At 46.4% G+C, this 17832-nt stretch overlaps 1 protein-coding gene across 1 annotated transcript in view; it reads left to right on the top strand.

The window, feature by feature from the left end:
* Positions 1-2809: 2809 nt before the first annotated feature.
* Positions 2810-17832, top strand: part of ELOVL2 (ELOVL fatty acid elongase 2) — a 765518-nt gene continuing 750495 nt past the window's right edge. Inside the window, exon 1 of the mRNA XM_069620714.1 lies at positions 2810-3074. Within this exon, the coding sequence (XP_069476815.1) occupies positions 3072-3074 (3 nt within the window). The 5' untranslated portion in view covers positions 2810-3071. The remainder of the gene's footprint in view (positions 3075-17832) is intronic.

Below are 17832 nucleotides of genomic sequence, written 5' to 3'. Positions count from 1 at the left end.
TTAAGCAGATATGAGTCAACTGCATTTCTCAATGCAGTTAAACGATCTTCTCCATTCGGTATCTGTGCGCTCGGGAGGGATACCTTTGTCGCATCTGTCGGCTCAACCTCCTTTAGGGCCACTAATTTTGTATGTGCATTCGTGCATGTTTGTATTGTCGGTATATTCACAAGATTAGATGTTAAAAGAGAGACTAGCTCATTCAAGGGATCATAGTTAGGAGATGGTTTAATAACTTCTGATAAAATCCTGGGCGGGGAAGCAATGTGTGGGGGTGGAGGGATATCTTGCAAAGTTTTACCAACATGCGTATTGCCAGTTATATCAACAACCTCATTAATAGGTGTCTCAATGCCTAAGACTGGCAAGGCAACAGGTTTATGAGGAAGAGGTGTGGTAGCATCTAACGGAAGAGATATCTGAGATGTTTTTTTTATCTCTGATAGAGCTTTTTTATTTCTTTGTATAAGTTTAGATGACAACAATTTAATTTTTCTCTTATTTAACAGAGAGCCTCCCACCTTCTGTGGATTTTGAATAGTGACCCCGTGTGATTGGGCTCGTATAGATTGACCCATAGTTCTCACGGGAGAGTCAACACTAATCCAAGATTCATTAGGTTTAGCTGTGTCCTCTTCCTCAACACATTCAATCGGCCGAATTATATTCGTAAACATTGGTAATGCCGGCGTAGTTATTAGCGGATCTTGCATCATCTTCTCTAGATGTGATATACGCTGAAGAATAGATGGTCCTGAATGTACATTTAAGCCTTGATCAATTGACCAGATGGATTCAAGCTGTACAATTCTTTGTTCCAATTTTACTAAGGATGACTCTTTGGTATATTTAAGAGAGGTGTCTTTCATCCAATCACTTATTTGATTTAATTTATCAGTTTGGGTAGCTAGCTTCTGATCTAAAGAATTAAAGAGCTTAAATAGAGTGGCCATAGTAGTATTAATAGCACCCAAAGTAACTTCTAATAAAATAGGGTTCGGAAAAGATTCGGTTGGTTGTCGTTTCTCATTAGGGATTTGGCAACGACGAGGAGTAGGTTGCAAAAAAGAGATTTCCTCTTCTTGTTTTGTTGATTCCATGGAACAAGCCTGTGCATAATCAGTCGTAATCGAGACTCTTGAACTTTCAAGGTCTCTACAATCATGAGAAGTTTGTGAGCAAGCAGAAAGAGACTCATTATTAGAGGTATGTCCCACGTCTTCGATAATTACTGAAGCTAATGAAGCATTCTCCAATAATGAGATTTGACATTCGTTTGTTGTCACATTCGACTCTAAGGTTGTTTCTTCTAGAACAGCAGTGAAAATTCGCATAGGTTTGATAATTCTAATCGGCGAATGAGGTACGGTTAATAGAGTTTGATCTGATACAGAAGAGTTCAAAGGGAGAACAGAAACCTCATTGGTCGAGTTAGACGTTAACATAGGAATCGAATTATTCTTAACACCATTTGATAATAACAAATCTGCACAACTCGATACAGAGGTAGTAGACGCAGTTAAATTAGAACTCAATAAAACCTGTGGTTTGGATTTATAAAAATTGCGTATATCATTTGGGTTTTTATTAATTGGGGTTAAAATGATGTTTTTTTTTGATGTACGAGTTCGACTTTTGGTTTTTTCCTGTAACATGGATAGATTTTGATTAATGGGAGTTTGAGGAGGCATCACTAAATCTAGTGTGTTAGGTACAATGGATGATGTAATAGCCATAGAGTCTCTAGTTATCTCTCCTGGCATACCTGTACGTAAGGTGAACATGAGATAATCAAATACTTTCTTACTTAGGAAAAAACACTGTTTGAGATTCAGAATTATTGAATAACAACTTTAAATGTTAATAGCCTTGATATCTAAAATACGAATCCTGAGATCCTCAAAGTTATTGGTTCTTGAGTATGGGCTGAGTGATATCGCTAGTTGCGTACAGTACCTCTGGTGGACACTTCACTTTTCGGACCATCCGCCGAACAGCCGCACAACAGCCGATGGACTTGACGCCACAGGGCTTATCGCCGCAAGGGTGGCTCGTAGCTGCTTTTAAAGCTGAAGGCAGTCACGTGAGGCGTCACGTGTCCCACGCAGCTCCGCCTCCTCCAGGAAGCGGCTATCGAGTAAAATATTGGCAAGAGCAACGGCTCGCAGTGCCAATGAAAGCAGGCTGCAGGGGTCCTCTCAGCTCGACACACGGAAACACAAAAAGCAGTCCTTTGCTTTTAAACATTAAATAAATATCCATGCACGAATGCAAGTGCGTGTTGTAACGTTGTCTACTTTGCAGTGACTTCTTGTTACTTTTGAGTAGTTTACAAGTTGATGCAACTGGCTCTTGATTGAATTGCAATGATTGTATAATGTTGGATAGGGGTAAGGGGTCATTCCAAAGTTTTCAGAAACGGCCCTGCCTTTTAGTAGAAACAATGAGCACCTCCCAGTGGGGACCGTCTCTCTCAACATACTCTGCCCACATTCAATGGGCTCCGAATTGGATCGGCACTCGCAGGCCGGAGCCACGGGGTGCCTTGGTGAATACAGCCCGTGCTCGTGCAGGGAGAGACGGTCCTCTGAAAGCCGTTGCTGCCTTGGCGGAATAATTGCTGTTTTTTCCCCTGATTCTGCCCTGCTCGGCGTGCGTCTGTGCCATTTCCAAGGTGACGGGGAGCTACCAGCTCCGTGCCTCTTGGAATGCGGGCCCTGCCATTGTCGGAGCACCAGGGCGGCCTGTCAGTCAGCGAGCGGCCGCGAGGCAGGCCGGCAGCGGCGGCAAACGGACCCCGCTGACTGACTGACTGGCCGAGCAGGGACTGCTCCGGACTAGTAAGAGAAGGAACCCGCGGGCGGAGCTTCCGCCCTTGCCGGGGACCCGCGGCCTCTGCCTGCCATTGTGACGCCACAGAAGGCGGGCCCGGTCCCGCCCAATGTGCCCGGGGAGGCGGAGCCCGATACCCTGGACAGCACCGCGCTGCCAGCCCCCAGCCCTTCCAAGCAGCCGCCCGCGCCAGCCACCACCGCACCTGCCGCGGGAAGCAGCCTCCCCACCGCAGAGCCATGGTAAGCGCTTCCGCTCCCGCAGCTTCGCGGAGGCGCCCACTCAGGGGGCTTCAAGGATGCCTGCGCCGGGGAACGCCTGCACGCTGCATGCAGCGCTGCCAGGCTACCGCAGCATAGCACCACAAAGCGGGGCAAAGGTGTCCGCCTTCAACGTGCATGGGAAGGAAGGACCATGTGGGGTGCTGTTTGTAGGGCTGCTCGGTGGGGGGGTGGTGGGGTATCACGTCAGGCACCGGTGGCTTTCGCTGAAACCGTCACCGCCTCCCCCATTTCACCTTCCAGGAGAAGGGGTCGGCGGTGCTGGGGCAGACCCACCATGACTGCACCGGCCGCAGCCTCCTGCCAATGTCAGAATAGCATCCGTGCAGGAGCAAAGCGCAGCACAGACCCCTAAACCCGCTATACAGACCCCTAAACCTGGAATGCCGACTCCTACATTGTAATACAGACTGGTACACTGGGAGACGGAACCCCGAAAGTAAAAAGCCATCGAATTAAAACAGGAAAATAGACTTATAAACTGGAATGTAGACCCCACTTGTGGACTATTGGACACTAAATGGGATGGCATGCTAAACTCGACTGTGCCCAGCTTCATGGGCCCCTTAAGTGGGGAGTTGGCACTTTAACCAGCATGTAGACTGTACAACTAGAACGTAGACCACTAAACTGGAAGGCAGACCCCTATACTGAAATATACATCTTGACTTAGAATGCAGTCCCTCAACTGGAATTCAGACTCTTGGTTGAAGTAATGGCCACTTTGCTAGAATATAGACCACTAAACTTAAATGTAGGTCTTGAAACTGGAATATGGATCCATACCCTGAAACTAGAATACATAAGCCCAAATCGGAATATAGACCCCTTAACTGTAATAGAAACCTTACAACTGAATGGGAGACCCTGCAGAGTCCTAACCTGTAATGTCTACCCCTGAACTGACACTAACACTCATAAACTTGAGTATAGACCACAAATCATTACACACATACTAGCTGTGGGATGTGCCTCTCTAAACTAGACTGTGCATCTTTAAAGTGGAATGCAGCCTCCCACACTGACATGCAGTCCACTGCTGTGCAGACACTCAAACCGGATTCCTTATTTTTTTTATTTTTGTTGTATGCCAATAACATGGTATACGGAGCACTAAAGTGATGTGTATACATTGCACATGGCCCCTAAAGTGGAATGTAGAGCCCATCAATTGAATTACAGATCCCCCTTTTGCAATGTATATCTTTAAATGTGAACATTGTCACTAAACTGCAAAAGCAGGACTGTAATCCCCAAAAGTGGAATAAGCAGGGCCACTTTCTGCGTGTGGTGCCTTCTACAGGGCAGCCCTTGGCACAGCTTTAGCAATTTGTATGTTCACCTTAGACGAGGTTGATATGTCCCGGTGTTGACTCCTCGCTGGCTGTGCCGGGGGACTTGAGATGCATCTGACTAATGATGCCCAGGGAGACAGAAACGAATCTGAGTTTGCTTGTTATCATGTACAGGAGGGACATGGCCTCCCAGTTTGGAACCAACTGCTGTTTTTGGCACTTGGACTACCTGATTTGCTTATGGTTGGTCCTCGGGCTGGGCGATATATTGAGTTTTGGAGATATATAGATATATATATTCAATCTCGATATCGAATGAGACAAGATCATTGACTTTGCGATATATACATATATACATGGGTATGCAGTCATTTGAACACATTAAAAACAGAATAACTTTGATAAAAAAATAATGCAAAAATATTGATTTTTTGTATAAAATGTATATTGGAGTGGGGGTAAGGGGTTGAAATGGGTGGGAAGGTGGTTGGGGTAGATTTAAAAGCATAGGGAAACAGGAGGTTGGGGGAATCCCCATAACAAAAAAATAAATACAACATTTGATATTTTTGTTATAAAATGTTCGTTATTGAAGCAGTCTCTGTAATTTAATTTGTTATAATCACATGTAACCATATACATGATTACATATACTACCATTTTTTATTTAAATTTTGATATTTGCACAGCTCTGTCTATTCTCAAACCGGAACCCTATATTTGCACTTTATTTTGATCAATGTCTCATAAATAAAGGTGTTTGTGACATCTGACATGTAGTTGGCGGCTTATACCTGATCATTTTCCCCACATAAACAATATCGAGATATATATCATGTGTCGAAGTATACCCACAAAAATATTGAGATATCACTTTTGGTCCATATCGCCCAGCTCTAGTTGGTCCTCGCTTGTAATGGCACAAATGGGTTAAAACATGATGGAATGCTCCCACAAAGCATTGACAGCGGTTTAGGTGTCTAGGCTTCAATTGACTTGTCACCTTTTTAGTAATTAGAAACGTATTCTGAAATCTAGACTCCTTAACGGGATTGTGGCTCAATAAATTGAAATGCAGGCCCCGCACTGGAATACAGACTATTGGGACTAGCTGGACGAAATACAGTCCCCTCTCTTGAAGCTGATGTTATGTTGGTTGCTTGTAATCAGTGCTGAAAATTGACAAAATGTACAGGGGGAACTCCCCCTACACGCGCACAAGGTTATCAGAAGTTGGGGGGGGTGTATTGTCAGTGGTGTGGGCGAGACTGAGGGGCGGAGCTAGGTGTTGAATAATGTGTGTGACCTCTATATAGGATGCTGGCTGCTTTGCATAAAAACAAAGTGCATTTTGGGAACATTTGAATGCTCACCAATTGATCAGACGTGTTTGTGATAATCATTCAAATGTGTATTCCTTCTGAGCATTCAATGCACCCTTGGTATGATGCTCGTTTTATCTTTCAAAATAGTCACCATGATAGTAAAATGTGTGCAGAGCAAGAGATATATGTACAGCTTTGGACTGTTCCATTGTTTGTGTTGGGGCTGTTCTGGTAAGCAAAGAACGACTTTCTGATGCAGTTTTTGAAGTCATTATATTTTTCAGACTGCAAACGCACTTAGTAGACTCGTGGCAGCGAGTCTGCACGGAATGGTGCTCTGGCAAGACACTTGTTGCTGGAGCTCAGCTCTGTCTTGTTCCAGCCCAATCCCTTCCCTGCTTTCAATGCAAACCCTGTGAACTGCAGTCTCCAGACCCAGCCATAAGGGGCAACCTCCTCCCGTCTACCCCATCATCCACTGCCTGCTTGCCTGGCCCTGGCATCAAGTTGGTCCCTAAGATAACGAGCCCTAAAGAGAATTGTGGGTCTCCAAATTGAATAAAGACAACTAAACTGAATTACAGACCCATATAGGAGGGTCTAGCTCCGAACAGCACTGTACCCCAGTAAATGACAATGTCACTGTAGACCCAATAAGATAGCCTAGTTCCTCTCCCTTGCCTTTTAGGCAGGAGTGTGAAATGGTTTGAAAATCCCAGCAGTCTTCGGGCAAGCTGCCAACTGGAAGTATAGCGTGGCCTGCCATTGCCCCAAGTACAGAGCACCCCATAGTGTCTGGTTCAGCCTCTTGATTTATAACCCTAGGCGGGGCAGCCCTGGGGCAGGGGTTCCTCCTTGGACAGTGACAATAGGTGTGTGCAGTGGAATATGTGCACTGGTGCTCAGGTGCAGTGCCCCAATGGAAGAAGGACACAGGGAACTTTTGTGCAACTTTCACCCTTTAAGACTCCTTGCGACTTTAGGCAGGGGCAGACTAAGCACCCATTTCATGTATTTGTTTGAGCTACAGAATTAAGTAGCTCTCCATTCTGGTGTACAGCGCACTTCAAAGCATTCCCAATTTTGGCGTGTAAAGTTATTGTGTCACAGGAAGATAAATGATTTGCCCAGGATCACACATCTTGGGCGCTAGAGTGAGTTGGATTATATCAGGTCTAAAGAGGCAAGTTCACCAACAACATTGCTAACTCCTGGTTCCCATTTAAAACATTCCCAAGGTGACCTCCAACCGCCTCACAATGTCTAGGAATTTCATAGGGTGCTATTTTACTTTAGGAAACAAGGGATGAAGATCAGGTTTTGTTGCGCCAAATCAATGGATTTATTGGTAAATTATTGATTGCTTTTTTCATCAATATTTCAATATAACTTGTTCAATCCCTTACTTCTCATTAATGCACACGATTTCAATAGTGCTCAGTTGGTCCCTTCATAATATTTCAATAGTGCTCATTTAATCCCCTCAAAACATGTTTTTCGATCTTTCATGCAGATGATCCACCAGGAGGGTTCTTTAAACTCCAGGAAACAACACAAATGTTTGCCCTGGAACATGCAGTACCGAAACGGGACATTTCACCTTTAGTTGTTTGCTATTTTTCATCAGGTGGTTATATAGTGCAATGGTCAAGTGTCCGTCCTGCAAACCGAGCCAGGAAAAGGAATTTCAAAACACTGAGGCAGGGAGGAAGAGTCAACCACAGGCTTCTTTAAGATGGTGGTGCTGGGGTTCAGGGGGTCGGGAAGGGCCTTTGGGATCAAAGAGAGCAAAGAAGATGTGAGCACTGGGCAAGCGGAATCATCACCAGTATGTTGTGGATGGCGGTGCAGTAAAGTAGGGATGCGGCAGAGTAACGGAGGTAGCGGTGAGTCAGGCATGGGGCCACAGTCCGTGCTTAAATTGTAAAAATATAAGTTCTGGGGCTCAAATATTTTCTAATACGCCCATTACGCATCACGATGGGCAGCTCCCCGCCCACTGTTGCCACCGCCCCTGGCTGCTCCCCATGCTGTTAACATATATGGGCTTAAACCTGCAACTCCCACCGGCTTATTGTGGTTGACAGATGTACCTGGTCACTACGGCAGATGTGTGATTTACAAATACCAATCAACATACACATAAAACAACATGCTCGTGTCTTGACACGAGACGCATGTTTACGTGTGTTTAAACACAATCATCATGTACATTTTGCTCTGATTCTGTAGGTGCTTAATATGTGACTGGCAGGGAAAATCAGCAGTGGACTGGGAACCAAAAGAGGCCCTGGAAATCATTCTCAAAGTGGCCCCATTCTACGCATTTCAGCAAGCCCAACCCTTTTCCTATGGGAAAACAGGGAAATAATAAAATAGGTTGCCACACAAAAGGGGCCCAGGGTACAGAGGCCCACCAGGAAATCTCCAGAGTTCCCTCTGGGCCAGTCCACCCCTGGGTAAAATAATAAAGTTGCCAAAACACCACATAATCAAACTGAGTGTAAGTCAAAAAGTGCTGGGGCTCAGAAATAAGTGACACACCCCCAAATGAAGCACTGGCAACAGGGATCTCCTATTTGCCCCGTGCAAAGCGCTGTGAATCAGGACTCACGTGTGTTTGCAGTGGGACATCGGCAGCAGCAGTTGCGGCAGGACTGTCTGCAAACGCGTTCAATGGGACCATGGGCGCACCGATTATGGGGGCTACACTGCGAGAAAGGGGGGACTGCATTTCCCGAGGAAAGGCGTTCTCTGTAGGAGACAGGATGGCGTGAGGTCTAGCACACTTTAGGGAGCTGCAGTTGTTCACAGCGCCTGTGTCGAAGCATGCACTCGGCCATCACCGCCATATTTACGCCCCCCTGGCCACGAGGGGTGCTCTCTGTGGGATCGCTGGGGGGCAATGCATCTCGCCTCGGAGGTTAGCGATTCCATATGCTGAGGCAACCCTCCCTCCCTCCTCCCCCCGTGTGGCTCCTGCAGGGGCGGGGTTTCGGAGCAGGAGGGTGGCGTGTCCCGCCCCCCCAGGGCGAGGGGCGGAGAAATAGTGGCCTGAGTGGGAGGAGCGAGCGGAGGAGCCCCTGCTCTCCATTCATTCTTTCCCTTAGCCGGGAAAGCTGTTGGCGGATGCAAAGCACACGCCCGCGCAGCAGCCCCCCCTCGCCCCCCCAGATCAGAGTAGTGGGGTGGGGGGCGTGCAGGCCCTGCAGAGAACGGGGTCGACACCAGATCTCCACAGAGCACATGTGCAGGTGTAATAAGCTCGCCCCAGAGAAAGGCGAGGCGCGCTGAGCCCACAGAGGATGTCCCCGCAGCTGCACAGGGTGCTTTATTCCTGCAAAACCCGTGCCGTGCTGCTCGTACCACGTCTATCTACCTACCTGCCTTTCCTTCAATGGGTCTTTCTATATCTTATCGCTATCTTTCTTTCTCTGGCTATCTTCCCTTCTATGCTTCTGTGGGTGGGTCTAGCCTTCTATGGGCCTATCTATCTTTCTACGGGTCTATCTATCTTTCCTTCTATGGGCCTATACATATCTGCCTGTCCATCTTATCTCTCTGTCCTTCTATGGGTCTATCTATCTTTCTATGGGTCTATCTATCTTTCCTTCTATGGGCTTATACATATCTGCCTGCCCATCTTATCTCTCTGTCCTTCTATGGGTCTATCTATCTTTCTATGGGTCTATCTATCTTTCCTTCTATGGGCCTATACATATCTGCCTGGTCATCTTATCTCTCTGTCCTTCTATGGGTCTATCTATCTTTCTATGGGTCTATCTATCTTTCCTTCTATGGGCCTATACATATCTGCCTGCCCATCTTATCTCTCTGTCCTTCTATTGGTCTATCTATCTTTCTATGGGTCTATCTATCTTTCCTTCTATGGGCCTATCCCCGGGACCGCGATTAGAAACCTCTGGGAATTAAGCAGGTTATAAATAACCAATTACAATTACAACTCCATATCACCCTATCTTATCGATCCTTCCTTGCATGGGCCTTTCTATCTATTTCTATCTCTATCTAGCTTTCTATCTCTAGCTAGCTTTTCTCTAGGCTTCTGTTGGTGGGTCTATCTACCCTTCTATGGGTCTGTCCATTTATCTTTCTATGGGTCTATCTATCTTGCCTTCTACCGGCCTATCCATATGTCTGCCGTTCAGTCTTATCCATCCATCTTATGTATCTGTCTATTATTTGTTTTTATATATAAGATAATATAAATTAATTAGAAGTACAAATATTAAAATCTAAGAACAACCCTCTGCCACATTGTTCTCTCCATCCCAAATCTATCTCTCTATCTATCTCTCTATCTCTATCTCTTTCTATCTATATCTATATCTATCTCTCTTTCTATCTCTATCTCTTTCTATCTCTATCTCTATCTATCTCTATCTATCTATCTATCTATCTATCTATCTATCTATCTATCTATCTGTCGATCTCTCTCTATCTCTATCTATCTCTATCTATCTATCTATCTATCTATCTATCTATCTATCTATCTATCTATCTATCTATCTATCCATCCATCTATCTGTCTATCACCAATCTCTCTATCTATCTCTCCATCTCTATCTATCTCTTTCTATCTCTTTCTATATATATCTATATCTATCTCTTTCTATCTCTATCTCTATCTATCTCTATTTATCTATCTATTTCTATCTATTTCTATCTATTTCTATCTATTTCTATCTATCTATCTATCTATCTATCTATCTATCTATCTATCTGTCTGTCTGTCTGTCTGTCTGTCTGTCTGTCTATCTATCTATCTATATCCATCTCTTTCTATCTCTTTCTACCTATATCTATCTCTTTCTATCTATATCTATATCTATCTGTCTCTTTCTATCTATATCTATATCTAACTATCTATCTCTATCTCCTTCTATCTAAATCTATATCTATCTATATATTTATCTATATCTATCTATCTGTCTATCTATTTATATTGTGTGGGGCTTCTGATGACCCAGTCATAAATTACGTTGCCCCTCCATGACCAATCTAGCGGTGTGGGTAGGTTGTGTCATTTTATTGTACCATGCACACTAATTATTTTCGAAGCTCAAATGATAAAATGAGATGTATGAAAATAGGAATAGTCTAAAAAATATTTTTTGCACTCGCACACAACTCTGACAATCGTTACATATATCACTACTTTGACGAAACTCTCCTGTCTTTCAGCAGAAATGACCCTATTCTCATCAGTGCTGGAAATGGACAACATTTACTGGGAGCACTCCCCCTCATACCCCTTCGTGTGGGTGGGCGGAGTTGGGTGTAGGATATTGTGGGTCCCCTGAATATCGGATGCTGGCTGCTTTCCATAAATACAAAGTGCATTTTGGGAACATAAGAATGACAACCAATTTATCAAACATGTCTGTGATAGTAATTCACGTGTGCATTCCTTGTGAGCATGCAATGCACACCGGGTATGGTGCTCATCTCATCTGGCAGAAAACTCACCATGACAGTAAAGTGTGCGCAGAACATGAGACATGTATACGCACTGACACTTGAAAAGCACAGCATTCAGGAGACTTGTGGCACATAGAGCTTCGTCAACTTGGGGACCATTGGTTGATGACAATGTTTGCGGGAGCGCAGCTCCGTCTCGTTCCGGCCCAATTCCTTCCCTGATTCTTATAATGGCAGCACACAGTGAGATTGTAGAGCAACACATTAAAGTTGAATCCTCTTTAGGCGCTTGTCCTGGCTTTTTTTGTACATGCGGCATAATATTGGTGCTCAGTGAGTCGCTAAGTGCTCCTAATTTTTCAAGACGATTTGAGGCTCAGCCTCACTCAGAGTGTCCTCGATGTCACGCAGCCATGCGAACTATAGAACCTAGTGCTCGGATTCGAGACCGCGAGCCTCTCAGGACCCGCGATCTGAGTGCAGACCCTTCAGTTCACTGAGGTTGCCTCTGTGTGCAGGCCACTGCTAGAACCCTGCTGTGCTTTGGCTTATCAAATATGTCAGTGACTAATAGTGCTTGGAAGCATATGAAAAGCGTGATGTAAGCACTATATAAACACCCCAACAAAAACTGCAAGCCTCAATATTTGTACTGACCGCTAGCTATTGACAAGTGACTCTTGTCAAGAAATGGGGTGCTGCGTGTATACGGAGAACTGAGAGGTGAGTGATTTTGTATGCTTGGCTAACAGCTGACACCTTACATTTTTTACCCCTCGTAAGTGATGTGGGGCAATTAGAGAAAAATATTTTTGCCCAGGAGCAAAATATACTCAAGAATAGACACTGTTGGGAAGATGGTTTACAGGTGAGGTGCACACCTTTCACACAAGACACGCCTGCACTATGCAAGCTTGAATATCCATCAGTGCTGACTCAGCTCTTCATTCTATGCAAGCTTGAATATCCATCAGTGCTGACTCAGCTCTTCATTCTATGCAAGCTTGAATATCCATCAGTGCTGACTCAGCTCTTCATTCTATGCAAGCTTGAATATCCATCAGTGCTGACTCAGCTCTTCATTCTGTGCAAGCTGGAATACCCTGCACTGCTGACTCAGCTCTTCATTCTATGAAAGCTCTAATACCCGGTATTACTTACTCAGCTCCTCATTCTATGCAAGCTCAAATACCCAGCAGTTCTGACTCAGCTCTTCATTCTATGCAAGCTCGGATGCCCGCCAGGGCTGTCTCAGCTCCTCATTCAATGCAAGCTTGTGGCTCAGCTCCTCCATTATATACAAGCTCTAATACCCAGCAGTGCTGACTAGGCGTTCCGCTCTGTGCAAGCTCGTGACTCAGCTCCTCATTCTATGCAAGCTCTACCCCAGCAGGGCTGACTAGGCCCATCGTTCTGTGCAAGCTCGTCACTCAGCTCCTCATTCTATGCAAGCTATAATACCCAGCAGTGCTGACTAGGCTCTTCGTGCTGTGCAAGCTTGTGACTCAGCTCCCCCTTCTATGCAAGCTCTAATACCCAGCAGGGCTGACTGGGCCCATCGTTCTGTGCAAACTTGTGACTCAGCTCCCCATTCTATGCAAGCTCTAACCCAGCAGTGCTGGCTAGGCTCTCCGTTCTGTGCAAGCTTGTGACTCAGTTCCCCATTCTATGCAAGCTCTAATACCTGGCAGTGCTGACTAAGCTCCCCCATTATGTGCAAGCACGAATACCTGACAGTGCTGACACAGCTTCTCATTCTATGGAAGCTCTAATACCCAGCAGTGCTGACTAGGCTCTTCGTTCTGTGCAAGCTCGTGACTCAGCTCCTCATTCTATGCAAGCTCTGATGCCCAGCAGTGCTGACTAGGCCCTCCGTTCTGTGCAAGCTCGTGACTCAGCTCCTCATTCTATGCAAGCTCTAATACCCAGCAGTGCTGACTAGGCCCTTCCTTCTGTGCAAGCTCGTGACTCAGCTCCTCAATCTATGCAAGCTTTAACCCAGCAGTGCTGACTAGGCTCTTCGTTCTGTGCAAGCTCGTGACTCAGCTCCTCATTTTATGCAAGCTCTAATACCCAGCAGTGCTGACTAGGCCCTTCGTTCTGTGCAAGCTTGTGACTCAGCTCCTCATTCTATGCAAGCTCTAATACCCAGCAGTGCTGACTAGGCTTTTCGTTCTGTGCAAGCTCGTGACTCAGCTCCTCATTCTATGCAAGCTCTAATACCCAGCAGTGTGACTAGGCTTTTCGTTCTGTGCAAGCTTGTGACTCAGCTCCTCATTCTATGCAAGCTCTAATACCCAGCAATGCTGACTAGGCCCTTCGTTCTGTGCAAGCTCGTGACTCAGCTCCTCATTCTATGCAAGCTCTAATACCCAGCAGTGCTGACTAGGCTTTTCGTTCTGTGCAAGCTCGTGACTCAGCTCCTCATTCTATGCAAGCTCTAATACCCAGCAGTGTGACTAGGCTTTTCGTTCTGTGCAAGCTTGTGACTCAGCTCCTCATTCTATGCAAGCTCTAATACCCAGCAATGCTGACTAGGCCCTTCGTTCTGTGCAAGCTCGTGACTCAGCTCCTCATTCTATGCAAGCTCTAATACCCAGCAGTGCTGACTAGGCTTTTCGTTCTGTGCAAGCGTGTGACTCAGCTCCTCATTCTATGCAAGCTCTTATACCCAGCAGTGCTGACTAGGCTCTTCGTTCTGTGCAAGCTTGTGACTCAGCTCCTCATTCTATGCAAGCTCTAATACCTTGCAGTGCTGACTAAGCTCCTCCATTATGTGCAAGCACGAATACCTGGCAGTGCTGACGTAGCTTCTCATTCTATGCAAGCTCAAATACCCAGCAGTGCTAACTTAGACTCTTCATTCTAGGCAAACTCGTGACATAGCTCCTCATTCTACACAAGTTCTAATACCCAGTATTGATGGCCCAGCTCTTCTTTCTGTGCAAGCTTGAACACCCAGCAGTTCTGACTCAGCTCTTCATTCTATGCAATCTTAAATACCTAACAGTGCTGACTCAGCTTCTCATTATATGCAAGCTCGAATACTCGGCAGTGCTGACACAGCTTCTCATTCTATGCAAGCTCTAATACCAGGCAGTGCTGACTAGGCTCCTCCATTATGTGCAAGCTCGTGACTCAGCTCCCCATTCTATGCAAGTTCGAATACCCAGCACTGCTGGCTCAGCTCTTCTTTCTGTGCAAGCTCGAATACCCAGCAGTTCTGACTCCGCTCTTCATTATACACAAGCTAGAATACCCAACAGTGCTGACTCAGATCCTCATGATACGCAAGCTCGAATTCCCAGCAGTGCTGGCTCAGCTCCTCATTCTATGCAAGCTTGCGATTCAGCTGCTTATTCTATGCAAGCTCAAATACCCAGCAGTGCTGACTAGACTCTTCGTTATATGCAAGCTTGTGACAGCTTCTAATTCTATGCGAGTTCGAAAACCCGGCAGTACTGACGAGACTCCTAATATATGCAAGCTTGAATACCCAGCAGTGCTGAGAGAGCTTCTCATTCTATGCAAGGTCAGATGTCCGACAGCGCTCCCCATCTCCTCTTTCTATGCAAGCTTGTGACTCCGATCCTCATCCTATGCAAGCTTGAATATCCAGCAGTGTTGCGTCAGCTCCTCATCCTATGCAAGCTTGAATACCCAGTAGTTCTGCCTCAGCTACTCATTCTATGCAAGTTCAGTGTGAGGAATTCAACCATCCGCATTGCGATTATGCAACCGCCTGGGCTTTTTTGATATCTTTTTAAGAAATTGAATGATGGGAGATCTACCTTGGAAAATGTGTGGGGCTAAAACGCACACATTTTCCTGTGCTCACTTCACAGTAAAAACTTTGATCTGTGTACTCTGGGGGAACACAGCCTACAGGCGCAGACCTCCCTGTCACATGTAGTAGGAATGTGACAGCCAGGAGTACATGAAAGCATCAAGAGGATGAGGGCAACACCATCCTCCTGCCCTGACCAGTCTAATTAAATATCAAAGGCTCCATGGATCCGCCCTGCCCATTGTCAGTCTGCTGGTGGTGGCGGACACTGATGAGAGTTAATTGAAGCAAGCCTGCAGGAGACCTGATCGCAGAGCTGAAAAAAAGGGAACAGGAATTCCAACACCTTTTTGATATGCATCTGTGTCAACCGGAAGTCAGCTCCCACCCCTTAGTATGAACGCCAGTGAATCTCATGTGGGGACGACTGTTTACAGTAGGCAACCCCTGCAGGGGGACCCCTTGGGAAGAAGTATGTGATTTGATGGGACACAAAGGGCCTCATCACGAGTTGGGCGGTAACGCCAGCACTAATAGCGCTGGCGCTATCTTCCCTACCGCCAAACCCACCGGCGCTATTAGCGCCGGAGCACGGGTTTGGCGGATTTGGAAATCCCCGTTCCCCATTGAGCCCATTCGGGAATGCCCCATTCCCCATTGGGCTCAATGGGGAAATTTCACGCTCATACCCCCAGCGGATTTCCCGCCGGCGGTATGAGCGCAAATTTTCGGCGGATTTCCCCCCAGCTCAGAGCTGGGGAGAAATCCTCCAAGGCCATGATTTGGCGGACCCTTAAATTCAGCGGTAACAGCGCTACCGCTGGATTTAAGGGTTACCGCCAAACTCGTGATGAGGCCCAAAGTCTGTTCTCGCCATAACCTCAAGGGAGATCTGTGCTTTGATCAGGAGCCACAGAGAGCTCAACCAGAGAGACACTTTGATCGACAACAGACAGGAAGATGGGTGGGGCTTAGTAGTACATGTTTTCACCCCTTTACCTTTCCTGTTGCAAAGCACTCTGGTTATGACCTCACACATAACAGAAGACTGTTGGTGGTGACCCAGGATTGGTTCATTAAGGTAGGCTTAGTCTGCACCAATCACTGTGGCCCATTTGGCTTTAAAAGTGGGCTGAGCCCCTCTCTTAGCATATCATCTGAAGACTTCTCAAGGAGTAAGAAGAAGAACCCCCCCCCCCTAGGGTCTCCCCCAAACATGTTAAACTCTCGGCTCCTTGGTTTTCAGCAGCACTTAGGCTGCTGAAACAAAAATGTCTGCAAGACGAACGGAGATGACACTGGCATCCCAAATCTGCTACAAACTTGCCCACGTGCAGGCACGCACTACTTATCAGGCTGCTATGAAAAAGCTTAAAACCTGTCACTTTGCTGATCGCCTCCTTATCCCCTCATGTTCTGCCAAAGAAATGTTTTGAGTCGCTGAGGAGCTTACCAGTCATGTGCGCCCTCCCACTGTAACCATGCAAACGCAATCACACTGTGACCATATCGCCTCTATACCATGGCGCTCCAATACTCCTTTTCTACTGGAGACATTCCTGAGCCCCTTAAACATGCTACTATCTCTTTCCTGTTGACAAAGGCACACCTTGACTCTGCAATAGCAGAGGACTACGGCCCAATATCTCTGCTTCCAGTTCTCATGAAACTGATGGAGTCTATTGTAACTCCCCAATTGTCTACATTTTTGGAAGTAAATCATCTCCTCCACTCCTTTCAGGCCGGCTTCCGTCCCAGTATGGGAACAGAGTCTGTCCCTGCTTCAGGACCGTGGGAGGTGGGGACTTTGATTCTCCTTTGTCTCTAGGCAGCCTTTCATACCCTTGACCATCTGAAAATGCTCCAATGCCTTCAAGGGGCTGGAATCTCAGGCGTCCCTTTGAGTTGGTTCTCTTCTTTATTATCTAACCAGTTCCAAACGGTATCTCTTCCCCCTTTCACTTCCTCTCCCACTGCTCTAAACTGTGGGGTTCCTCAATGGTCCGCCCTTTCTCTCCTTTTGTTCAACTTGTATATTTGCACCGTAGGCAATCTGATTACCAGCCATGGGGTACACTTCTTCTCATATGCTGATGACACACAGATTCTCTTTCGCCTTAATGTTCCATCTTCTGACCCCCTCAGAAACTGAAAGGTTGTTTATCTGTGGTTGGGGACTGGATGGCCAATAATTGGCTTGAACTCAACGGAGATAAAACAGAGGTCTTATTGGTTGGGTCCAATAATATAGGACAACCCTGCCCTGAACCTGCCCAAGTAGTCAAGATCCTAGTGTGATGCTGGAAATGCATCGGAGGGACAGGGCCTCTGTATCCTTGTCCTTTACTGCTTTTTATCGTGTGTTCTGTTGTGTTTTCCGCGCAGGAGTTCATGTGGGACTCCTGGTGGTGCAGCTCTCTCTTTTGGTTTGGTGAACAGACCCATGGGATACGCTTATGGCACCCATAGGTGGGGTTACAACCCTGTACCCCTAGTGTATGTTTTTGGGCACCTTTGGGTGGCCCACAGAGCAGGGTATGGGCTGGTGGCAGCTCCATGCTGAATTTGACAGGTGCTCTGTGTATCCTCCATTTTGGGATACCCAGGCCCTGCCATTGGGATCAGTTGATTCCTGATAGGAAACAAGATGGCCCCCGTGGCCTCTTGCTTTCTATTGCCTGTTACCTTGTTTTCCCAAAGTCCTGGGAAGCCCTGACTCTGACCCTTCCCCCTGACCGGCTGTTGGGTGGAACTTCCTTATATGGTGTTGTTGTGAAGTCCAGGCCAGACTGGCTGGAGCCTTCCCAGTGACTGTATGTTGTGGGTACAGCCTGGGGGTGGGACCTGGGTGAATGGAGTGTGTGACAAAT

This window comes from Ambystoma mexicanum, chromosome 5q (assembly GCF_040938575.1).
Source record: "Ambystoma mexicanum isolate Mex_15411 chromosome 5q, UKY_AmexF1_1, whole genome shotgun sequence".
NCBI lineage: Eukaryota > Metazoa > Chordata > Amphibia > Caudata > Ambystomatidae > Ambystoma > Ambystoma mexicanum.
The sequence above is the reverse complement of the archived record's forward strand: the minus strand, read 5'-3'. Positions and strand labels throughout refer to the sequence as shown.